Source organism: Exophiala viscosa (assembly GCF_022695815.1).
Source record: "Exophiala viscosa unplaced genomic scaffold EDD37scaffold_8, whole genome shotgun sequence".
In the NCBI taxonomy this organism is placed as follows: Eukaryota; Fungi; Ascomycota; class Eurotiomycetes; order Chaetothyriales; family Herpotrichiellaceae; genus Exophiala; species Exophiala viscosa.
The window spans coordinates 728,131-751,419 of NW_026944360.1; the positions used below are offsets into that span (position 1 = coordinate 728,131).

Consider the following 23,289-nt stretch of genomic DNA (forward strand, 5'->3'; position numbering starts at 1 on the left):
CTTTTGTGCCTGTGCGTCCGTGAATCAGGGCACGTCGGTCTTGTTGTGTCCCCACCGAAGTCTTTCCGGCGAGCCCACTTCGGCCTCCTCGCAGTAACCACGCACGACATTTCATTGCCCTTCGTGCTATTGGGCTGAGACAAAGTGGCCTTTGCGGGGTAAACAATTTGTGCCGTCGTGTGCCGTTGTTCCTGGCTGAAGTATGCCAGGATAAAGACATCTCAATTCGCTGTCGGCTGGTGTAACAGTGAGTATCTTGCATCACAACCGTCCTCTTACCACAGCGCAACCGGCAAGATGTACACCAATGTCCTTATTGGAGTTGTTGTACTCCTAGCGGTTGGAGTATGGAGGGTGTTACAAATTGGTCGACGAGACCCCAGACTTCCACCTGGACCACCGACAGTGCCGGTTCTTGGGAATGCTCACCAGATCCCACTCACTGGACTTGGGAAGAAGTCTGTTCTAGCCTTTTGCACCGTACAAGGAATTCTCTGGGGCTGACTGATCATCTACAGGTTTCATGAATGGGCAAGAGAATATGGAAAAATATATTCCTTGAAGGTGTTCAATTCTACCATGATTGTGCTGGCCGATCGCAAAGCCATATATCAACTCCTCGACAAGAAAGGAAGTATCTATTCAGAGAGACCGCATCTTGAGGTGCCCATATTTATGAGCCGTGGCTGCCACATGACCTTTGAACAAGCTACACCTGAATGGAGAGAAAAGCGATCTGTAATCACGAGGAACCTGAACCCCCAAAATCTGGACAAGAAACATTTCAGAGTTCAAGAGGCAGAGTAGGGCATCTCAACGCTGGGACAGAGAGTGAGGAGTCTTGCTAAATGGGGACCCTTTCAGGTCGATATTGTTCATGAACAACCTTGTCAAACACCCGAATAAGGCTTTCGACTACGCAAGGCTGTACGCCTCGTCGGTAGCAGCTATCCTCGTTTGGGGGTTCCGAGCCAAGGACTTCCAGTCGTTCTTTTACAAGGACTTCTACGAATTTGTCGATCAGGTAAGCCCATGGTCCACACCAATGATGCTTCGAGGCTTATACGTTCTCTCAGTGGCTTGGTGCGATTGAACCTGGCGCGAACCCACCAGTGGAGCAGTTGCCATGGCTGTGGTACCTCCCTGGAGCCTGGAAAAAGCGAGCCTACCACGTCCGAGGTCTGATGGATACAACGTGGACCAAAGCTCGGCAAATGGTTGAAGACCGACGACAAAGAGGAGACGTGCGTGACTCGATGATCGATTTGAAACTGTCAGAGTACGAGAAAATTGGGTGGCCTATGTCACAATACTCATTCAACAATCTTGGTGGCGAGATGCTGGAAGCCGGGGCAGATAGTGAGTGTTCCAGGAACGAATGCAGCCGCCAAAGGTGAGAACTCCACGCTGACGGAATGGTAGCCACTGCCAATATGCTTCTGACTATCATTCTTGCTGTGACCAAATTCCCAGAGGTCCAGGCAAAGGCGAGGAAAGAACTCGATGAAGTTTGTGGAAAGGAAAGAACGCCCTTGTTCTCTGACTTTGACCGCCTTCCCTACATCAACTGTATCGTCAAGGAAGCGCTGCGATGGCGTCCGACGTAAGTCGTTCTCAGATAATCTTATTGTTCCCGGTACTAACATTTTCCTCGAGATCCGACCTCGGGATCCCACATCGACTCGCAAAAGGTACGTACCGGCCAGTATAACAAGGATCCTTAATTGAGTCTTAGTAGGTGATTGGTACGAGGGCATGTTCATCCCCAAAGATAGCGTGGTCTGGCTGGCTGCCTGGGCAATCCATCAGAGCGACGACGAATATCCGGACCACGACCGCTTCAATCCGGACCGATTCAAGGATCACACGAAGCTTGCAAATGATTACGCCGTTGGACCTGACTGGCAGGGCCGAGATAAGTCTTTCTTTGTAGTTCCCACTGACAGAACACTTCAATGCTGACTTTTTGAGTTACATCATTACGGATACGGAGCAGGCCGAAGGATGTGTCCAGGCATCCACCTGGCTGAGAGAAGTATGTGGCGCGTCACAGCAAAATTGCTTTGGGCTTTTGAATTCGAGGAATTACCTGATAGACCTCTCGATGTGAACGCGTACACTTCGTCAAACCTGGTGCGGCCAGAGGAGTACGAGGTCAAGATCACACCTCGAAGCAAGCAGCATGAGGAAGTCATCAAAAGAGAGTTGACAGGTGCGATGGAGTTCTTGGCTCAATATGATTGAGCAAAATGTCCAGGCAGACTTTTGGTCGGGGCTCCTGTGGAGCAAGGGGGCTAGAGACTTCTACCGAAGTGTGATAGGACAGGATAGTTCAGAGGCTTGATCAGCGAGACCGAGAAGGACTAAGATGATTGAATGTTGGGAGGCGCAAGAGAAGATCTCGCTGCAGTATCCGAGCTGTGTGCATTGCATCATCTACAGTGGTAGGTGGCTTTCTCTGACCATCGTCAGGCTACTCTAGTAAAACAGCAGAGCACACCGGGTCGCTTCACATCATGACAAGCAAGCAACAGTCCGGTGGTGACTAGGAAAAGCCCTGATTGGAATGGCCTGTGCAACGTGCGAAGTGCGTCCGAACTCAGTGCGCCTGTCAGCTTCGACAACGTCGTCGGTCGAATTATTAGCGTCCGCGAGAGCGGGGAAAGTTACCCCATATTTCCACTCAGACGGTGCCATATTGAGCCTAGTCTCGCCTAATAGCGCAAAAGGCCATATCTAAGAGGGAAAAGATCCACAATGCCATCATGATTCACCCGAACGTTACACTCCAGAGTTCAGTCCAGACTTGCTCCACGTACTTCACCTGCAAGATCTTGGATCACAGGACTCTGAATCATTAGTATCATTAGTGTTGGTTCCTTTGCCAATCAACCAATGTACACCTATTTTGTAGTGGATGATTTTCTGGCAATCGACTCAATGCGAGGCCCATGATGCACAAAGTGGACTAGTGCCGAGCACACTTGGTGACATGGAGGGCGGCCAACACCTGGAAATTGACCAGACTCTTGCACTCCTCAGCAATGTCAGCATGTGCTCTACTCGGATTTACCCCCGCCATGTTTGCACAAACACTTGATTCTCCATGCTGGAGTCCCCGCAAAAATCAATTCACGCGCACAGTCTTTTCAGGTTCTGACTAGACAAGAGCGACGAGAGCGTGAAAGCAGTGACCTTTGCTTGCGGACTTGGGAACACATTAGCCTTGATCCCCTATCCACGCCAAACAGGGCGCGACCATGTCTGAGAACAACTTTTCTGACGAAGATGGAAGCCAACTGCGGTCAACAATCGCGTGCCATGTTTGTCGGAAGCGCAAGGTGAGATGCGGGAGAGAGCTGCCGCAATGTTCTCTTTGCCAGCAATCGCTACAACAATGCGAGTACCCGGAGAGACCTTTGCGACCGGGCCCCAAGATTGGATCGACCCAGAATCCTCGAAAACGGAAGAATCGAGGTAAGCGACATTCCTACCCATGCAAAATCTCCAAACAACTAACGGCAGGCGTCTTATAGCTAGTGATGTCGACAAAGAGCAATCACAGCAGCATGCGGGTCAGTTACCATCACCTCCTCAGCAAAGTCATTCGGACACGTCAAAAACCGGACCTCCTACCTCTCAGGACGTCTCTGAGGCACCCGAGTCACCTGGCCGACGAGCGACGGATATTCAGACTCTTGGCTTCATTATTCATCCGTCGCACGAATCGTGCTCGCCGGAAAAAAGGAAGGACGACAGTCCAGGGAGCAACAGACACAGTCAACATGGAAGCTATGTCACGTCCAGCTGTTATGCACTGGGCTTCAACCCGGCACTTTTAAATCATTTGTATGTCTTCTCTGCCGTATTGGGTGTCAAGTAACAGCGCTGATTGCCGAGCCATAGCATCGATAAATTTTTTGAGAACTTCACCTCGTTTCAGCTCTTTCGTCCAGGAGACCTTCGCTCGTTGCTCCATTCGGTCGAGACCTCAAATCAATGCAAAGCTCTTCTTGCAGCAATTCTGCTCTTTGCCACCAAAAATCAAGACGAGGAGGACGATCCGAGTCTCCAGCAGCGGCAACACAACCTTTCCAGCTCTCACCTGGTCGATCAGGCCCTGAAACTTGTTGACCAGTCGTTCTACGAATGTGAAGATTCTCCAGTTTCCCTACCCCTGCTACAGGCAGTAATTCTTCTTACCCATTGGTTGCTGATTCAAGGAGTTCGCGGAAGAGCTTGGAGATACCTTCGAGTGGCAGTCGGCAGCGCCTACGAACTCAACATGCATCTCATCGATGCGAACAAGCGCGAAGATGACAAGATCGATCCGGATGTGTGGTGCGAGGAAGAAGAACGTCGTCGAGCGTGGTGGGCTATCTGGGAAATGGACGTCTTTGCAAGCGTCATCCGTCGTTGTCCAACTGGGATTGATTGGTCTCAGAACGAGACCTTTCTTCCTGCCGAGGATGAAAACTGGTATCGTGGTGAACCGCAAAAGAGCTGCATTCTCAGGCAAGACCTCGTTGAGAGATACAAATTTCTCGAAGCCTCGGGCAACAAATCTTCCAAAGCCTGGTTTATCGTGGTTAATTCCCTGATGAAAGACGCACAGAAAATCACCAGTCCAATTGGAGTGGACAAAGACCCATCTCCCGTATGCCATTCTGGCGACAACCAATTCAATTCTTCTACTGACGACAGTCTTCGAAAACCACCACCATGCAAGGAGTCGCTCAATCGGCTCCTCATGATCTACAACACCCTTCAATGCACGACTATGGCGCTCCCACGGTCTTCGAAATATAGGAACCAGTATCTCAGCTTCGGTACCCGCGAACTCGACCCTCAAATGGCCCTGAAAAGTCGACTTCAGGACAGCGCCATCTACAGCATCCATTCTATGGCACAATTGACGAAGTTGATGATCTCCAAGTACTACCTCTTCAACAACGACCTGAGAGGACTCTCCAAGAAGGACCCGCGCCGCCGCACGGCAAGGACACAAGCTCTGGAGCAATACTCTGAGTCCTCCGACGAAATCGTGTCCCTAGTCGGCCGGAGTTATGAAGAGCAATACAAATTCGTCAATCCCTTCATCGCCAACACAATTTGGCTTGCTGGTGCTGTGCAATTACTGTATCGAGAACTAGCACCACTCGACAAGTCAGACAGAGACTACACCAGTTCGAAGCTGGACTTGCTAAGCATGACATACAATAAATTCGTAAAGTACTGGAATATGTCGACTACATTGCAGAAGAACCTCGAGGTCGTTGAAAGTGAGATTCGCAACCTCCAATCCGATGGACGAAAGCCCGATTCCGGAAGCCGAGCCCGAAGACCATCGGCTGCAAGGAGGAAGTCGTTCAAAGATCCTGCCGCAATGGCAGCCACTGGTGAAGTAAGATGGGGACAAATTCAACATGAAGGTAGACACGAACCTTGTCTCAAGCATTGTACTATACTGGCACAGACTGACGCAGAATCGCTTATAGTGGGCATTGGTCAACTTCAGAACGACACAGCCAACGGCCAGAGAGGTCCTTGGCCGACGGTTCCTGGCAAGGCAAATAACCTGTTCCGTGACGCCTCGGCACAATTCGAACAAATGGCTGCAAATTTATTTAGCAATGCTTCAGCACCGGGACCGAATTCAAACGACGTTGATGCTTTCCTCGCATCAAACACTACGACGATGGCGCAAATGCCAGTCATGAATCAGCCGATGCCCAGTAGCAACGGGATCGGGACACAGGGAGATCTTCCTCTATTTGCAAGTACAGGCACAGAAGCAGAGTTGTCGCCGGACTTCTACGTTGGAGATCTGAGTGCAGCGAATCCTGATCTATCTCAATACTTTGGTGATATACTCTCTGGTGGATACATGGCTTGATTGAGACGAAGATAGTCTCCATGATGTTGTAACCTTGTATACTATTTTCCTTATGATATTTGCGGCTTAGTCAAATTTGATCACAGCTCTTCCTGTGAGTTTACCGTCTCGAAGCGCCTGGTATGCCTCGGGAACCTTGTCGAAGGGGAATCTGTCAATGTCGATCTTGAGTTTTCCCGCCCCGGCAAGATAGCACACTTCTTCGCAATCCCTGCGAGTCGAGCCCAGACTGATGGCAAATTCACAGCTCGTGGCAATCTTGTTCCAACCAACTTCGACGGTGCCCATGTCCATCCCCACGAGGACGACCCGACCCTGAGGCCTGGAAACCTTCATCGCCAAATCCAGACTTGCGTTGCTGCCGACGAAGTCAATGATCCCATCAATGCCTTTTCCGTTGGTCTCTTCCAGAATCTCCTTGTAAGCATTGGGTCCAGCCTTAAACGAGCGCTTTGCTCCTAACTCATTGGCGAGATTCAGACGGTGTTCACTGATGTCAACTGCATACACCCTGACGCCCATCAAGAGAAGGAGAAACTGGATCGCGTAGACTCCCAAGCCACCGCAACCGATCACCAGAGTCGACGAACCAGGCCTGAGTCGATCCTTAATCGTGCCCACGGCGTGGTAAGCTGTGACGCCGGCATCCATCAGAGGGGCATATTGGATGGGATCCTCATTTCCGATACTGACGAGCTGGTCGCGAGGACATATCATGAACTCGGCAAGACCACCGTCGAATCCTGTGCCGCGAGTGATTTCGATGGCGCCTCTCTTGTAAGTCTCGCAATGTTGCTCGATGCCACGGATGCAGAACTCGCAGTGGGAACAGTGAGGCATGTGGCGGACGGCGACACCTTCACCGACTTTGAGATCCGTGACGCCTTCACCCAACACCTCGATGACTCCTGCGTTTTCGTGACCCAGGGTGTATGGTACATCGACCGCCGTCGCGTATGGATCCGAACCTGGTTGCGAGTCGACCATGTCTAGATCTGAGCGGCAGAGGCCAGCTGCCTTCATGCGGATGAGGACCTCACCTGGCTTGGGTGATGGGACGGGCACCTCGCAGTACTGGCCTGGCTTGCCCCATTCTAGCAACCGGAAAGCTTTCATGGTTTTGCCTGGCATTGTTGGAAACACTCGTTGCCTTAGTTACCGGATTCAAGACGATGAAGAGGATCAGGGATGTGTAGACCAAGACTTTGGCGAGTGCAAGTTGCAATGACTTGTGCCTAGTCGTATGGGTTTCGATGTATGTCGTAAGAATGAATGATTCGGTCTTCGACTGGATATTTTGTGTCGAACAATAGTATCCACAACTGTTGCCTTTGATCGAGCGTGCATATGGGCAAGGGCAGTCATAATGATTCCCCAAAACATCGGCCAGTACTCAAGTGCCCTGGTCGCCAATGTCAGAACCACTAAATTGACTACCCGGAAAGCTCCCCACTTTCGGGCGCTGGGGAGCCCGGAGAAAACTGTTCGGTGGCCAGAATGGTCATTCCCCCGGGCTCTCTCCACAGCCTCCGAAAACTTGCCAATTCGTCCACTGGAAATTTTGAAAGTTCATGCGAAGTCTCGCCGTCTTCGCTTGCCGGGAATGTCACCATCACAAGGTAAATGGCCATTTCCAGGCGATCGCACCAAAGTACCGCCACCTTCTACCGCAGAGGACCGGGATTTCAATGCTTCTCAACTTGAGTCCGGCATGTGCCTAACTCTCTACCAGCCGCTCCCTGTTGGGACCAGCATGAGCCAAGGTTTCAGTATCCCCCATTGGCGCGAGCGTGAAGGCGTCCTACGCTACCAACATGACAGCCAAGGTGGGCAGCAACGTCGGCTTAAAGTGTTTCGTCCAGCAAAACTCTCTCATGTTGTCTACGTATTGGCAGCAAGCGTTGACACGGGAAACCCAGGCTACTAGTAACCTCCAGAACCTCCCCATGTCACCTCAAGATATCAAATGCAAGTTCAACCATGTCGGCGTCGCCGTAGATGATCTCGATGCCGCGGTCAAATGGTACACGGACACGCTCGGTCTACATCAGATAATCGCCCCTGCCCATATGAACAGAAAACAAGATCCCAATGGTATCGTCTTTCGAGGTGAGTTTGGAGAGTCCGACGAGTACTCGCCGAAGTCCCCAAGAAGTCTCAGGCTCTCACTCTTCCGTCGTCAGTCTACGGATCAGACCTTCACGAGGTCAAGGTCGCCTACCTAGGCTTCGAGAATCAGATTGGGTTTGAGATCTTTCAATTCGTGGATCCACCACACCACGGCGGCACGGTAGCGTGTCCGGCACGCTTCGACGCCCAAGCATGGACGCGTGGGGGCTTCTTTCATATCGCCGTGACCGCAGCGGAGCCCGAGACACTGGCGCAAAAGGTACAGACCGCTGGAGGAAAGCGCGTTGGTAAATCTGTGACGCTACCAAACGGCGAGACGGCTTTATATGTGCAAGATCCCTGGGGCAATGTCATTGAGGTCTGCTCCGCCGATTTCAAACGCTTGATCACTTCTTGACTGCGATGATGAAAAAATCAGGTAGCTTGATGCAAAGTTTGCGCAGGTGACAATATATTGCGAGTTTACAAGCTCTCGACGTTACTGATTGCACTTTCAGTCATATCGGCAAGACATGCACATTTTGCTGCTAGCACTTCTAGAGACCTCATCTGCTGTTCAAGGTCCCGTCTCGAATGAGACACGCTGATGGCCCCTGTGACACAAAACTGTGACAGTGCTCCCGGAATGCTTTCTGTGTTGATGATCCTGGTGACTCTGGCAGCGGACCCGTCGGCCGTCTGGCCTCCCAGCCCTTGAATGAGGAGCAAGGCTGCTTTGCCAATCATTAGTGCCTTGGAGCAGTCTTCCAGGTCATTTGCTGTATGTTCCAAGGCCTCCAATCTGTCAAGTGCGTGCTCGCTGACGTTGGGTACGCGGACTGGGAGCTCGAGACGCAAGATTCGACAATCGATCTCTGTGGACCTTTGCTGCAGCGCGCTCACAAACCCGTCCCAATGGTTCCAGGAGAGACCTGCCCATGTGCACAGGACAATGACTGGCGAAGGGGCTCTCTCGGTCGTAACGCCTTCCAACTTGTACTTGATAGGGCTTTTGTCTCGTGTCGTGATATAGCTGGAAATGATGGGCCACAGACCCGACAATGTCGTAGTCAGCCCATCGGGACTCACAAATTCTTCAACTTCGTCTCGCCGCAAAGCCGCAAGATCTCGTGACGCCGAAGACTGGAGATAGTGTAACTCATATGAATGTCTCCATTTCCGGGAGACAACACTGCTTCGACTCTCTGACTTGATAGCAATCTGGTGCTCAGGTCCACCTATCGCGGCGCCTGGCGCAAACTCGTTCAAGGTCAGGTATTCGGTCGTGGAGCACCCCTCGGCGGCATCGGGAGGAACATCCTCAATCACAGATGTGCGATACCGTCTCGTCCGCACCCATCCAGGGACCTTTCTCAACGGTGGGAGGTGGTCTTCCTCGTACCAGCGATCCCATTCTGCTTCGGCGTCTGGGGAGTCAAGCCTCAGTCGAACGCCGACGACGATGAGTGTTCCCCCGTATGCCTTATCCGCGTCGCCCTGCCGTAGCTGCTCTTCCCGTGAGACGAACTCAGGAGCTTCATACGTCGACACGAGATCGTAATACTTGCGCCATGCCGTTACCTTGTTGATGACTTGGTGTTCTCGCATCGATTGCACACTGGGGCTTAGCAGACGCGTGTAAGGCTCCTTCGTCAGTTCCCACATGTCGAGAATGTCGTACGTTGCCAGCCACTCTGGCAGTCCACTCTCGACGCATCCTTTGACACCATTCTCGATAGAGTGGTATCGATACCCACGCTCAAAGTAGGGTAGTCGCATTCGTATCGGAACGTGCTCATTGTTGTACCACTCATCGCATTCCTGAACGGAAAGCTCAGGCTTCAGTGACATTGGCACCATGATTAGTCCCGGAACGGCCTTTTGCGCCATCGTGAGCGAGAGAACAAGCGAGAAATCGCTCCGTCTTCGATACAAGTGCGAGAAAGTCGTGAAAAGTACCACGAGGGCTGCTTGGGCTGAGAGCTGGAGTCCCAACTCAGGCGCTCTCCGAATACCGACAGGTTATCGCTGACCAGTATATCCAAGATCCTGAGAGTCACTCTACAAGCATGCCAAAATCACATCATTTCGCGGTAATGGCCTCATTGTAATAGGGTAAGTTAGCGGGCCATTTTCGCAACATTTTTCACGTTGGTGGAAATGGACCCTGCTGCAAACCTACTCCGCATTTCATTCAGTCAAACCGTACTTTGACCCCAAATGTGAAGTAGAGAAGAGTTTGGAGTGAGTGCGGGAAAAGGTCACAAGCTGTGAGACAGAACTCAACCTTCTCATTCTCTTTCCTGTCGTTGTAGGTCCAATCACAAGCGAGCAAACATTTTTACTCTGACAAGGCGCCGCACCTTGTTGACTGTACAACAAATCTGAGTTTCATGGTCTTACTATTATACGTTCATCTTCACAGAACGACAATTCTGAGAACGACCCCTGGCGTCGTACAATCGACTTGGGCAACCTCCTCGGCGATACCTATCCTTTCATGGACTTCAAGACCATGATGCGCCATGCAAGATGTGATCGCTTTCACCAGAATCAAAGACAGGATGCTTGGTTCGAAGCCCACACGACAGACGCGAAGCAGAAATATCTCTTTGCCATGTATCAGCTCCTTGTCACTGAGATTGACGTCGGAGCAGTCGATGAACACACCATTCACAGAGCTTCCCAAACCGCCTGACTCAAGTACAAAGTCATTGGAGAAGCGCGGTAGTGCTGAGTACCTCCGATGTCTGAGCTTGCCTCTCACGATTGGTCCTTCAAGCACGAAGCGACCGCCACGTTCATTCCATGTCTCGAATGATCGCCATCAGCGATGTCGGCTAGACTGCATGCTTCCTGGATTAGCACAGTGCAGGCGCCATGTTCGAGTCGTTTCCTCGGTCTAGCGAGACGTGAACCCTTGGTAGAGATTGGGACAACTGGACAGTGGGAAGGCAACAGCGACATTGTGTCTGACGTGTACGGTGTGAGTTCGATCCGCCTAGCCTGTTCGAGAACATTCACGGGTCATGAGGACAGGCTTGGGTAGACTACACGAATCGTGTAGTCGGTGCACGAGTCATGTCCTTGACGATAATGCCGATGCACAGATTCGACATGAACATGGCCGGACTGTCTAATCTGCGTCCTATGGCAACATTCGGCGTCGGGCGGGTGACATGTGATCGAGACTGTGACTTTCTGTATACGTACATCTATGCAGGGACAAAGCGCAAGGTTTTGAGTGACGTAAGTATTCTCGCCTCATCTGAGGTGATGGTTGATATGGAAATGTTATCGGAATGTTCCGTACGCAAAACTAAGTGGCTGCTGACCGTGCCGGTGTCTACAGCCGAGTACCGACGGCAGTGTTGCTCTGTCGGCCCGGCGGGTGATCCCAGGCAAAAGCACAATCGAAAGAGGCTTGACCACATTTTTCGCCATCATAGTCCGTACTTTCTGTCATACCTACCATCCGGCACCGACGAAAGCATGCAGTTTGGTAGGGTGCTGCTAAGCGAGGTACTGTGAGAAAGCAGTATCGGGTCAGAGAGGCCGTTCATTCGCTAAAACCAGGTACCCAGATGAATGCGATGGCCATTTCTGCTGCATTTGCGCTATCATATCATCTCATGGTGTCCGCTAGTGCAGGCACGCCCTGGCTGATCATGCTTGCCCAAGCGACAGTATTGTCGATTTGTTCGTCGTGCAGACACGGCAAGTTCCAATCCGGTTTTGCTTTTAGGAAAGCAAAGTCCCAGTATGTGAAAGGATGCCTGCACACCCGCCAGCTTCTGCTGCAGAACCTCGTACAGTGGTGGCAGAATGACCTGGAAAAGGGACATTGTTGTCGATGGTGCAGGCGTAAGGCTACAGTGGGACCGTGAAACAAGGCCACTGCGGCTGGCGTGGATGCGTTGATTCGCGTCAATGAGGGTAGCCACAATCACACGCCTTTGAAGGGAGAACCTTGAGGGTGAAGTACATCGTGGTGATCCTCCACAAGGCTTGACCACCAGACACCAGACAGCAATGCGGTCGATCAAGATAGCTCATCGTCATTTTTATGCCGTAGAATATTCGTTCCGCGAAGTGAGGACAAGATGTTCGGGAGAGGATGTGGCTGACCCTCGAGCAGCTGGGTTTTCCTTGGACGATACAGTTCCCAGTACTAGCCGGACTTGAAATCGCCGAAGCGGATGACGTCGTTGAAATACTTTTCTCCAACTTGATGAGGCCAAATAAATTGCTGCACGGCAGGCAGATCAACCATTTCGTCAGTAATCGTCGAATTCTGTGCCTGCTGTTGGAAGCCCTGAGTAGTTGCGCTCCAGACAGCACTGCCAACAGGTGGAAAGCTCAACGGTGGAAGTGCCATAGTTGGGTCGTACAACGACTCATCTTCCAGCATCTCGCTTGTTGGAGCTTGCGTCTGCAACGGAAGCGCCGTGGATGCCATCAGCACAGCGTTGTCGCCAGCCCTCTTCTTGTCACGGTGCTTGGATCCTTCGGCCCGGTAGTAGGAACCGTCGCTCCCTTGGGAATGTTTCGGTCGTACCTCTTTCCCGGGTCGATCGTCGAAAGCAACACTGGCTTGGCAGACCGGACTGGTCTCTGCCTCAATGCGTTTTATGTCGAAATCTACCGTATGAGAGAGATGTTGAACCAGTTGCTGGAAATAAGCACAATGAGTGAGTGCACTGCAAGCCCTACAACAGAGAGAGCTCTTACCTTCAATATCTCGAGACACTGCGTGGAACACGTCTCGTGGCATTTGGTGGCCGCTATCAAGCGAATACCACTTTCAGCCTTGCGCCATGCTTCTACGGGATGTTGTGTGCCCTCTCTCGTGGCAATCAAGAAGATGAGACACACCACGGAGAGAAATATGGTGTAGATAGATGTCCAGGATGCTGGCCGTAGAAGTCCAAGCTCTTGTATCGTCTCCGACCTCGATATGGCGGTTGAGGCAATTCTGACGCATGCAAGTGCGCGTTGTGAAGCCCTTTGAGATGTCGGGCGGCCATTTGATGATTTCGCAAGGTAATGTAGAAACGGACGATAGAGGACAAGTTTACCGAAGAACGAAGTAATCTCCAGTTCATACTTCATACTACGCGTTTCGGTTTAGCAAAGCAGTAGGATGCGGAAAAATTGAGCTTGATTCACCGTATGAATTCCGCAGAACCATCATCCCCTTTTTCAAGAAGGCTTGAAGTGCTTTCTCCCCATGTTCGGAACTGTGCCTCGATCTCTTCAAGACTTCGTATGCTTACTGAGATGTTGCCGTTCCCCGAAGCCTCATTTTCGAATGTCGGCATTGGGAAGAGCGTCTTTATAGCCTTGGAAATGGTTCGCATGATTTCGAGATGTTTGGCGGCGCCGCCAAGGAGAACAGCGTCGCGATCAGGAAGACCAGAGTTAACTTCCTCGAGGACCTCTGCCACAGTCAAGTCGATCGCAGGATCGACGTCCCGCACGTCCAAGAATGCTGGTAATCCCAAGACTGCGCTGACATACATGTCCAGCTTGATCGTTGTCCAAAAGACATTTCTCCTGGTATCACGATCTTGCTTCGAGATGTTGGCGTCGTGAGTTGATCTGTGGTGCAGTCCTAATCGCAATGCCGATGAACATGCCAAGCTGATGAAAGCATGGGCCGAAGCGATTCGAGCAGTTGAGATGAGAAACAAACCAAAACACAGCAGAATCTGCATAGACCGTAAACTTCGACATGCAGTAATATCGACCATCCTGCGTGCAGTCATGTAATACTTCATCCTATGTCCTATGCATCAGCAAAATGGGGCCGGGGTGATGGTTGTTGCATCGCTTACGCTTGGCTAACGGCTCGCCGACATCCATACTTCTGATGTTCTGACTGACTGAACAAATATCCAAGTCCCATGATGAGTAGAAACAGCGGAAGGTATGCCCGATCTTCCGGCTCATATTGAAGTGGCTCGCGCGTATAAGTGCGATCCAGCATCTCGTGAAAAGTTGGTTCACGTAAAAACAGAAATATCGGATATGCGCGTGCTAAGACGACGTTGACCAAGGCATCTGCTGTTTCGCGATGTGGAAGAAGAGATTCCACAGGCGAACGATCGTCGGCATGTTCGTGGAAGGGTAGTGGCGCATCGAACAAATTGGAGATGACTGAAGGATGAGATCCGGAAGCTTCTGTAGTTGGGCTATCTCCATCACCGAAGCATTCTTGCATTCGGTGGATGAATGCCGCTCCTGACGGCGCTCCATAGAACTTCGCTGCCCAAGGGTCGCCGGTCTCCTCACGTCCATATCGGCTCATCATGCTGTCCAGGGTGTCGTTGCCCGGATCGTCTTCGTGAGCGTCATTGCTATCCGGGTTCTCCTCGGGCGGCAACAGGCTCCCATCACGTGGATTGAGAATTGTGTCAAGGTCGGCATCTTCCCAGGAAAGCTTCCCATCCTTGACCTGCTCGATTTTTGCGCGCACGACTCGCAGACGGTCCTCGAGTACTCTGGCTCTCAGTCGTGGATCCACATTTCGTGAGACATTTGCACTGTATACACAAACTGTTGAGCATTGTTGGTCAGCTGGTCAGGCCTGTTCATTGTGTAGATGGCCTTGAAGGAATCACGAAGTATACACTTACATCTCCCGCTGAGCTTGCAACTGTGGTCGGGGACAGAGCTTGTCAGCATACTGTTGGCAAAGAGAGTGAATAGCCTGAAATACTTACGGCTCACAAGGTGACAGACCGTCGCATCTCACTTTTCTAAATCGACACTCGTCACAAGCCCTGACGGCGCGTTTGCGACGTTTCGAAGATATGGGCGAGACATCCCTACTATCCTGTTGCTGGGAGTCTGGCTGACTCTGGTCATAATCTGCCATATCGCACTCGGAAACTTTTCTAGGTGGATCGAGAGAAACAACAAACGAAAGAGTGCTCCATCGTGGAGAACTGGCAGATCATGATGTAGTAGCTCCCATCAATAAATTTTATTTGAATGGAAAAAGGCAAAGATGAAGAGGGCGAGGCGTGGCGAGTGAGTGATGGTGGGAGTGACGTACAGTATGCTCGATAACTGCAAGCCACAATGCTTAAACCGGCGCCGATAACTAAACCTCTCTACGGTTAAGCCCCTGGCCGGCGCCTGGCGACTGCGGACACTTGTTCCGGGCCAGAATCCGAGCTGGAATCCGTATCACAAGCAATCTCTCCCGATGCATTTACCGAGTCAGGCCGTATCTTGACTTTCTTTCTGAAGCAATCACTTCACTTCGACCCTGTCCAAGCTGAATTCAGTCCGCACATCCGTCTATCTAGGTTTGCGGCGCCGAGTCGACAGGTGCAGGGACTATGATCAAGCAGACGGATTACGAAGGGGGATCGTCCATGTCCACGATCACTGCTCGCCTGTTTGAAACCCTGCACGGTACCTGGGTTCTTCATCGTAGCTTACAGAGTGCGAATGCAGCAGAACCATCAGGTCGCTGCACAGGCAAGGCCACTTTTACAAGAAGACAACCTAGCCCCGTCATTGATGACAGTGGAAAGCTTCAGCTCGCCGATGACGAGCTCCTCTACCACGAACAAGGCGAGTTCGAGCTGACTCCTTCCATCTCAAACCAGGACGCCAATTTTCCCAAATTTCCCTTCTCGCGCAAGTACATATGGCGGCTGCAAAGGACGGAGGGTGTCCATAAGATCAGTGTCTGGTTCACCAAGCCCGGCACCAACGAGATCGACTATCTGTTTCACAACGTTGACATTGCCCCGTTCGGTGAAGATGTCTCTACTCAAAGCCACGACATCGCTCTCCATGGATCAGGGGGTCACGTATGTGTCCATGACTTTTACAGCAGCCTATACACTTTCAATGTAACGCCAAAGTCCCCTGAGTCGATCACCTTGACCTCCTGGAGCATGACACATGAAGTCCGTGGTCCGAAGAAAGACCAAACTATCGAAACAACATTCACCAGGACCTGAGATAATCACGTTCAATCGCTTCGGCGGTGTAGATCTTGCATGATAGGCATCCCAGGCGCGCCGTCAAAGGACAGGTGCATTGACGTTTCTCCGACATTCTCATTGTTCACATCGTGTGCAGACAGCATATTTGCGGATGTTGATCGCCCGATTCAAAGTTTCGCAAAAAGTTACTGCCTCTCACGTTCCGCTTCTCCGCACCGTCGAGTCCGCAAAATCGGACGAGACGTTGATAGAGGCTTTGCGCAACCCGAAACAACCACCCTCAAATCAGCATTGGTCGACGTCGATGTCGCGGACCACAGTATAGCCCTCCGGCAAGCGCTGAAACGCCGGATACCATGGGTCTTGCGCACGTCACGCTAGGCAACGCTTGAAGCCCATCCGGTCTGGGACACGCCATGAAGCTTTTGGTACGGCTGCCGGTACGAAGACAAAATGTCTGGCGTGGGCATGACGGATCTGAAACTCAGCATTTCGGCCGGAGGATGATTCATACATGCTATTTTCGCGACATACAACAAAAAAGATCGTCCGGGACATCACTGCCACAAAATCGACGACATCCAGGGGAGACAGGACCAGAATGCTTCGGATGTTCGTATTTGGACTCTTTTTATGACAAATCTGCATTGTTCTGACCTTCCGCGCATGGAATGGATCTACCCCAAGTTTCACCGACCTTTTTTCTTCGGATAGCATTTGACATGACCTTCCGGGCTTGGTATGGATCTGCCTGCACTGTCCTTTTGTTCGGCTATGTCTGATCTGCGACTCACTTACCCCAGACAAGCAACCGGCACTTGCAACTTGCCGATATGTGAGAGGGTTACCATAGTCTATGACCTTGATACCTTCTTAAGACATCACTCAATGCCTCCCTCGTACGAGTATCCTTCTTCCGCCGTCGGACCACCACCTTACGTTGTTCGTATCCTCTGCATCCTCTATCCCCTCTCGTGCGTTGGCCTCCTTACTGACCGTCTGTCACCACCTTCCCATTCAGAAGATCTCGCCTCTAATTAACCTTCCCCGGCCTACTCACAGCCTTCCTCCCAAACCCATTGACTTTCCCGTAAAGCCACTTCAAAACCATCGTATTCGCAGCCATAACCAGCGCACTCCCCACGAAAAGTCCAACCCGTTGCGTCGAATCCAGCATCGCAAATAAAGGGTAAGGATAGAAGCCATTATAACTGTAACAAAGCTCGATCCACCACCAATACCCCATCGCAATCACCACGCTCAGCCCAACGGCCGGCAGGACAGTAATCGCCCAAGGCGGACTCAGCAACAACAGATCCACCAACAACAACACACTGGGCGCCAAATGGAAACTCACATCCGCGCTGACCGGCAGCTCAAGTTCCGGCGGGACAACGAGCGCAGGATCGATCGCCCGTAAACCCCAGTAGAGAGAACTGATGAGCACCTCCATGGGCGCGGAGCACATGGACACCAGATTTTTGAGCGCAAACACCCGTGGCGAGCGCGTAAAGTCTGCAAGCAATGCCAATAGGAATGTCAATGTCGCGAGACTTAATCCGATGATCGTCAGGTACTGGAAGTGCCAGCCATACGCTTGGTTGATCTGGTTCGGGTTGGCGATAAGGTAGTTGTACGAGTACCCGAAGCTCGCCAGGCCCAAGACGTGGACGAGCGCCGAGATTCCGCGCGACGGCGACTCGAGGCGTTGAAGAGGGTGTTGATCGATGAGTTTGTCCATGGCCGTCGCGCTGTGGGGAGAGGGAGGGGAAGATGCCATGTTCGCTGTTGTCGCACGACTTCTGCAAGATATCCCCGAAGCACAAATAATGTTGACGCTGGAAAGTATAAAAAAAGAAACAAGCGCGGTGTGACTCCGTCTAGAGCGCCGGCCGACCAGATGCAAAGTAGACGGACAGAGAAGTGATCTCTAGAAGCCGCCAAAATGCTATTTGCCAAGCGTGAGTAGATACAGGCTGAAGATTACCTGGTAAGGAAGAAAAATAGAAGCCAGATAGATTGAAAGATAGAAAGTGCTGGATGCGCTCATATGCTGACGTAGTGAGGCTCCAGCCACTCATGATGAGGTTGTAGCCGAAATCAGTCGCATCGCTCGGCAAATTCCTGAACACAAGTGCTTGACGCAAATAAAAGATCTACTGCGGCTCTTCAAGGCATCAGGGCACGGATCTTCCGTGTCATGATCGCATTTAACAGAGGAATATGCATATCCAGTCTCTTCTGAAAGTGGAAGCATTAAATTATGCTAATGTTTGTATGTACCTGACATAGCGACAACAACCCCAACTCCAACGCTCAATATATGCAAGTAAGTCCACTGTGAAAGAAATGTGTGGGTGATCCACCATAATGAGGTATTCTGCATCACCATCATCCAAAGAACTCTCCAGTCACCAAGTTCTCCCAGCTGTCTCCTGTCCTCCAAACTTCTTCCATTATCTTCCGAGCACGACTGACCTGGCACATACCCAGCCCCTCGACGCCTTTGATCCTGCTCAAGACTTCAGCCCGGTCCAGCGAATCCTCTGCTTCAACGCCGGCTGTAAACATTGGGAAGAGCAAACACGCCTCCGCACTGCCCCCGGCACGTAGAGACTGTAGCACTTTGACTATCTCATGGACAGCCGCTTGCACCTGTGGGTCGCTGCGAGGAAGATTGTGGATCCGACGAAGCAAGTGTATCAGTCCAGCCCAATGGAAAACGGAATTGGTCGCCAGAGATTCTTCCACGTCTTTGTCCGTCATTTCGATATAGGCAGAGTTGCGCCTTGAGCCGACCAAGTGAGCTTTAGTCAGCGTGGGGCTGGGGTGAGAGCATGAAATTTGTTCATGGTTGCGAGCGTGTTCAAGATCCTTACGCAGCTTTTCGGCCTTCTTGAGGATATCTGGCGAAGGTTTCCAAGCTTCGTTGATGCGTCCAGTAGCATCAATCCTGTTCGATTCACACTGTCTGGCCAAAAGCGCCACTTGCGCCAGTATCGAAACACATCGAGTAGTGAAGCCCAGCAAACAGTCAATCGTATAGTCGTCTTCATCATCTGTGTCGTCCTCATCAGTCAAAGATAGTTCCTTGGCTGACGTGCTCTCATCGTGTGAGCTGGACCAGTAATTGCCAGCAAACAAGGGCTCCTCATTGCGGCGACCGGACAATGAACCCATGACATCGAGATAAGCCAACCATCTAGTCAAGAAGTACATCACTGGATCTTTGCGTGAGATAGAGTTGGGGCCGCCACGAGCTCGAATGATGCTTCGAGCAATGCTGAGATGATTCTGCCAAGGTATAGAAACTCCGAAACTCGAAGGCGAAATGATCTCAAGAGAAGCCAGCATGATTGCTGTTGCCAGATTGGCATTGGAGACTTCCGTGTTGGATACATTATCCAGCGTCTGTCGCAATGACGGGAAAACGTCTCGAACCCAAAGAGCAATTCGGTTGGCAGGTTCGGGATGATTCAACAGCCTCGCTCGATGCGAAGCTGAATATGCGAGCAGTAAATTCAGCAAGTTCGCATTTTCCACCGCCACTGTGACAAGTTAGCCAGGACCCATTATTCAGACATGATCGCAACCTACTTTTGGGCAAGATTGTCTTGAAGGGATTCTCAGGACAATCATGCGGAACCAATATCCTGGCCGTGTGGTTGAGGAAGTGATGGAAGTACAAAAGATTCATCGGATTCTCTGAAAGTGCTCGAGGCAGAGGCTCCAGTTTCCGAGGTATCTTGATTGGGACTGGTGAAGCATAATAGCCTCCCTTGCCAAACACCGTTTCTCGACTCACAAGTCCAAAGCCAAATTCGGGCACTCCAAGATCGGTGTCGTGCAACCAATTCTCGAAGTCACTGTGTTCGGAAGGCGACATGCCGGAAATGGCCATGGTATCATTATTCCGAGGGATATCAAGGTCAGGATTGCCACGATCTTGACCGTATGTTTCGGTTGCAGTGTACGAAACCATCCGTTGATGAAGCGACCCGCGTCGCGGAATCTCCTCCTGCGTGAAATGGGTATGTTGATAATTGTCGACAGGTTTCGCGTCGTCGGTATCAGGATCCTCTGATAGTAAAGAGCTCACAGAGATCCGCCGATCGTCATTATCCTGTGATACCTGTGATGTCGCAGAGGTAGCTGGCGTCAAGGGATTTTGAAGATGAGTCGGGAAGAAAGTGGGTGTGTTCGGGTTGAATTGAACACGGGCGTGCTCTTCATGGTCATTCGGGCCATATGATGAGGCCCGTTGGAAATGGGAAGTAGGTCTGCCGAAACTGTCGGTGCGAGGACTGAGTCTCATTCGCTTTGCGCTATTGTACGGCGAGTTGAGGGATTCCTGATACATCAGTGGGTTGGACGTTGGCATGGGTGGAGGCATTTGTGTCGAATGGCCGTTGAATTGATACATTCCGTTATTGAGGTTCGGACTCCCAAAGCCTGAATCCGAGGGCGACGGATATGCCGGAAAGGATGTCGAATGTCTCAAATGAGGCATGACTGCAGGCTCGGGTATATTGTTGTTGGCCACGTTCTCATTCCATTGTGGAGTTCTGAGGATTGGTGGTGGAGGTAGAAGGGCTGGATTGAATTCGGTCGGCGGGACTTGCAGATTATTTGCGAAATCGGCAATCGGAGGAAGCGCAGACTCTGGGTGTTGGTTCACAGTGAAATTGGCAGTCATTTGAGGCTGGACGTGCGAGGGTTGAGGTGTAAGTTCCTCAATGGGACTGTGGTTTGAGGAGCCATTGCTATAGCCATTTGGGAGCGACGGCGGCATATGCTGCGGACTCGCAAAAGAGATGATTTGAGATCCTGGCTTCCCATCGTCTTTCTTCTTGCTTCGACCGTCCCAGTTCAGCCGTATACTGTAGTCGCATGTCTCGCCTTGTCGTTGACAATTGATACATGAGGGTTTCTCTTCTCCACTACAGTCTGTCAGCAAACGGTCTCGATAGAGTCGCGGATCAGACTGTCACCTACCACTTGACCTTTCTGGACTTACAAGGCCTGAACATATGTATAAGCAGCGATTCTCATCTCTTGCAGCACCGAACTCACCAGCATCCATTTCTTGAGCGTTTCTTGACTTCCCTCCCATCCTCCTCCGATTTCTTCGGTCGCGGCATGGCTTCGGATCGGGTATCACCGAGTGTCGCGGCGCAACCACATCAGCACACGGTGAAGGCTGGGCAGCAGAAGAAACACCTGCGCCTGATATGGAGAAGCCTCATTTCGTGGCAAGGAAGTGTCGAGGATTGATAAGGTCGGATGGGCAGAAGCGAAGGGTCTAAGTAGAGTGAAGAGTCGCGAAGACGGGATAGATACCACGTGTGGATCTAGAACGGCGCTGTCGGGGGAGGATACGGCAGAAGACATGGACTGAAGTCTGGAAGACCCTTGCTGTATGCGATGCGAGGGATGGGCGAATTTTGGCTTTGGGCGCAGGCTCGAGATTGTGTAGGCAGCGAATGGGTAGAGCCAAACCGTCCAGTCAGAAGGAGGAGGAGCCCGGATCAAGGTGATAAGTTAGCGGCACACCAGCTGAAAAGTTGACTGCCGCGATTTCCACATGGATGATGGATCATGAGCGGACGGGATCCAGCCAGAGGCCCAAAGCTTACAGTACAGGCATCCAAAAGTCCAACTCCCGGCGACGTTGATGGCTTTCGGGCACCTGCAGGCTGCATGTGAGGAAGGTCTGGTCTCGACTCTCACTCTAAAGTCTTACCCTGGCCCGCGCACCCTGCCTATCGACAAGCAACCTGTCAGTCGTGGTCGCCCAAGCCCAAGTGCCCACAGCCTGAAGCCCCTCTCCATTGCACGTGCTTGGTGGACGACCTCGACGCCTATCATACTCCGTGGTTTACCCGATAACAGCTTTCTCGCAAATTCATCCTCAATTGGCAGCTGGACCTACAACTTGTCATCCGCAGTCTGCGACATACAACTTCAGCTGAGGATATTTTTGGGCACAGATACACTACGATATTTCCTTCTGATTGCTCTGAGCCACCGTTACAATGTCCTCAAGGACCAGCCGACTGGGTCTGCAGCTTGCTCAGTCACGGCCAATGCTGGCTTCTTCCAAAAATGTCTCGACGAAATCGCAACGAGACATTTCATCAGCCGCACTGATTCCACGAAGCAGTCACCGACTGGTACCATCCAAGCACTCACCAGTAGTGGCACTCAATCAACCTTCCACTCCTACCAGTACACCATCATCCTTCTTCACTCCTTCACTATGTCGGACGCGCAATGCATCGACTTCCGCAATTCCTACCCAAAACACCACGACCGCGCTCGACTGGAATTCCTTCTTCCGCCTCCGTCAGTCTCGACGGAGATACGCCCTGACATCCTCCATCCTGACAGCGGTGGTCTCAACTGGTGGAGCCATTGCTGCTTTCTCCGAACTCCCAGACCTTGCGGATAACATCACAAAGCTCGTTCCCACCGATCCTTTTATTAGCATGGGTCTCGCAACGTTCGGAGCGACGTTCTTTGGATGGCTTATCGGTCCGGCATTCGGCAACACGCTGTGGAGATTGCTCCATCGTGCCCGTCTCCCAGAGTTCACCATAAAAGAGCGAGCATTTTTCGAAAGGATAAAGAAACACCGGGTGAACCCCAGCGGAGCAAGTACCAACAATCCGGTGCCGGACTTCTACGGCGAGAAGATCGGAAGTGTAGCCGGCTATAGGAATTGGTTGAAAGACCAGAGGGCTTTTAACAGGAAGAGAGACGGCACCTACAGACCAAAGGTATAAGGATCCAGTCGTCTGGCAGCAATGCGCACCAGAACTGCAACAACACGACGACTTGGTCATCATGCTGTACAAAGCTGTGGCAGATTTGTCAGAAGATTTCACTGTTACCACGCTTCACCTTGCCGAGTCAACGACAATCGAGCGAGGAATTTGAATTTTGGGCATTTGCGACGGAGTTGAAGCTCTTTCAGACGAAGCGGCGCATGGCAGTGGGGAAGGATGAGGCATTCGTGTATTACCAGAGGTATCACCTTCGTTGTACAACAACAACCATACACTCCGATATGAAAAGTATGAAGTTCGTCGGGTCTTTTTGCTCCTTTCGTGGAGTTTGTTGCACCTTCTGCGTCCTGCCGTTGTGCAATATTCAATACTGCGTCCGAAAAAATGTTCGATTCGTCTCACACAATGCCTGTAGCCACCTGTCAATCGAAAGGTGTCTATTCGATCAGTCTGCTGTCGGTTCTACAGGCCCCTCTTTTATGACAAGTTCTATCCCGGTGCTTCCTATACGGAGTTCTTTTCGATGAGT

The 23,289-nt window shown here is 51.4% G+C and overlaps 10 protein-coding genes across 10 annotated transcripts; 5 read left to right on the plus strand and 5 right to left on the minus strand.

Moving 5' to 3' along the window:
* Positions 1–152: 152 nt before the first annotated feature.
* EDD37DRAFT_635290 (putative cytochrome P450 oxidoreductase) lies at positions 153–2,572 on the plus strand. The gene is made up of 8 exons (XM_062816905.1): positions 153–458; positions 519–803; positions 865–1,024; positions 1,077–1,359; positions 1,423–1,603; positions 1,657–1,691; positions 1,739–1,915; positions 1,976–2,572. The coding sequence occupies exons 1-8, from the start codon at positions 298–300 to the stop codon at positions 2,242–2,244; spliced, it is 1,551 nt and encodes a 516-aa protein (XP_062668433.1). The 5' UTR covers positions 153–297; the 3' UTR covers positions 2,245–2,572.
* Positions 2,573–3,260: 688 nt separating this feature from the next.
* Positions 3,261–5,896, plus strand: EDD37DRAFT_695997 (fungal-specific transcription factor domain-containing protein; the record flags this gene model as incomplete). The annotated part of the gene is made up of 4 exons (XM_062820126.1): positions 3,261–3,341; positions 3,384–3,477; positions 3,537–3,849; positions 3,907–5,896. The coding sequence occupies 4 exons, from the start codon at positions 3,261–3,263 to the stop codon at positions 5,894–5,896; spliced, it is 2,478 nt and encodes an 825-aa protein (XP_062668434.1).
* A 66-nt stretch (positions 5,897–5,962) lies between these two features.
* On the minus strand, positions 5,963–7,012 carry EDD37DRAFT_566706 (chaperonin 10-like protein; the record flags this gene model as incomplete). Its single annotated transcript, XM_062814107.1, has 1 exon — positions 5,963–7,012. The coding sequence occupies one exon, from the start codon at positions 7,010–7,012 to the stop codon at positions 5,963–5,965; it is 1,050 nt and encodes a 349-aa protein (XP_062668435.1).
* A 357-nt stretch (positions 7,013–7,369) lies between these two features.
* Positions 7,370–8,456, plus strand: EDD37DRAFT_479857 (Glyoxalase/Bleomycin resistance protein/Dihydroxybiphenyl dioxygenase). The gene is made up of 2 exons (XM_062813200.1): positions 7,370–8,005; positions 8,080–8,456. Exons 1-2 carry the CDS (start codon positions 7,711–7,713, stop codon positions 8,421–8,423), a joined length of 639 nt encoding a protein of 212 aa, XP_062668436.1. The 5' UTR covers positions 7,370–7,710; the 3' UTR covers positions 8,424–8,456.
* Positions 8,156–10,260, minus strand: EDD37DRAFT_479870 (uncharacterized protein). The gene has a single exon (XM_062813202.1). The coding sequence runs from the start codon at positions 9,893–9,895 to the stop codon at positions 8,489–8,491; it is 1,407 nt and encodes a 468-aa protein (XP_062668437.1). The 5' UTR covers positions 9,896–10,260; the 3' UTR covers positions 8,156–8,488.
* A 1,896-nt stretch (positions 10,261–12,156) lies between these two features.
* EDD37DRAFT_479866 (fungal-specific transcription factor domain-containing protein) lies at positions 12,157–15,045 on the minus strand. The gene is made up of 7 exons (XM_062813201.1): positions 14,731–15,045; positions 14,644–14,663; positions 13,843–14,563; positions 13,175–13,786; positions 12,737–13,118; positions 12,564–12,677; positions 12,157–12,511 (listed from the first exon to the last, which is right to left on the minus strand). Exons 1-7 carry the CDS (start codon positions 14,883–14,885, stop codon positions 12,464–12,466), a joined length of 2,052 nt encoding a protein of 683 aa, XP_062668438.1. The 5' UTR covers positions 14,886–15,045; the 3' UTR covers positions 12,157–12,463.
* Positions 15,046–15,060: 15 nt separating this feature from the next.
* On the plus strand, positions 15,061–16,187 carry EDD37DRAFT_479973 (uncharacterized protein). Its single transcript, XM_062813206.1, has one exon. The coding sequence runs from the start codon at positions 15,355–15,357 to the stop codon at positions 15,985–15,987; it is 633 nt and encodes a 210-aa protein (XP_062668439.1). The 5' UTR covers positions 15,061–15,354; the 3' UTR covers positions 15,988–16,187.
* A 660-nt stretch (positions 16,188–16,847) lies between these two features.
* On the minus strand, positions 16,848–18,098 carry EDD37DRAFT_479958 (FAR-17a/AIG1-like protein-domain-containing protein). The gene has a single exon (XM_062813205.1). The coding sequence runs from the start codon at positions 17,750–17,752 to the stop codon at positions 17,006–17,008; it is 747 nt and encodes a 248-aa protein (XP_062668440.1). The 5' UTR covers positions 17,753–18,098; the 3' UTR covers positions 16,848–17,005.
* Positions 18,099–18,290: 192 nt separating this feature from the next.
* Positions 18,291–21,306, minus strand: EDD37DRAFT_479983 (fungal-specific transcription factor domain-containing protein). Its single transcript, XM_062813207.1, has 4 exons — positions 21,046–21,306; positions 20,968–20,994; positions 19,570–20,912; positions 18,291–19,520 (listed from the first exon to the last, which is right to left on the minus strand). The coding sequence occupies exons 1-4, from the start codon at positions 21,111–21,113 to the stop codon at positions 18,364–18,366; spliced, it is 2,595 nt and encodes an 864-aa protein (XP_062668441.1). The 5' UTR covers positions 21,114–21,306; the 3' UTR covers positions 18,291–18,363.
* Positions 21,307–21,784: 478 nt separating this feature from the next.
* Positions 21,785–22,859, plus strand: EDD37DRAFT_480067 (mitochondrial import protein Pam17-domain-containing protein). The gene has a single exon (XM_062813209.1). The coding sequence runs from the start codon at positions 22,008–22,010 to the stop codon at positions 22,755–22,757; it is 750 nt and encodes a 249-aa protein (XP_062668442.1). The 5' UTR covers positions 21,785–22,007; the 3' UTR covers positions 22,758–22,859.
* The last annotated feature ends 430 nt before the right edge of the window (positions 22,860–23,289 follow it).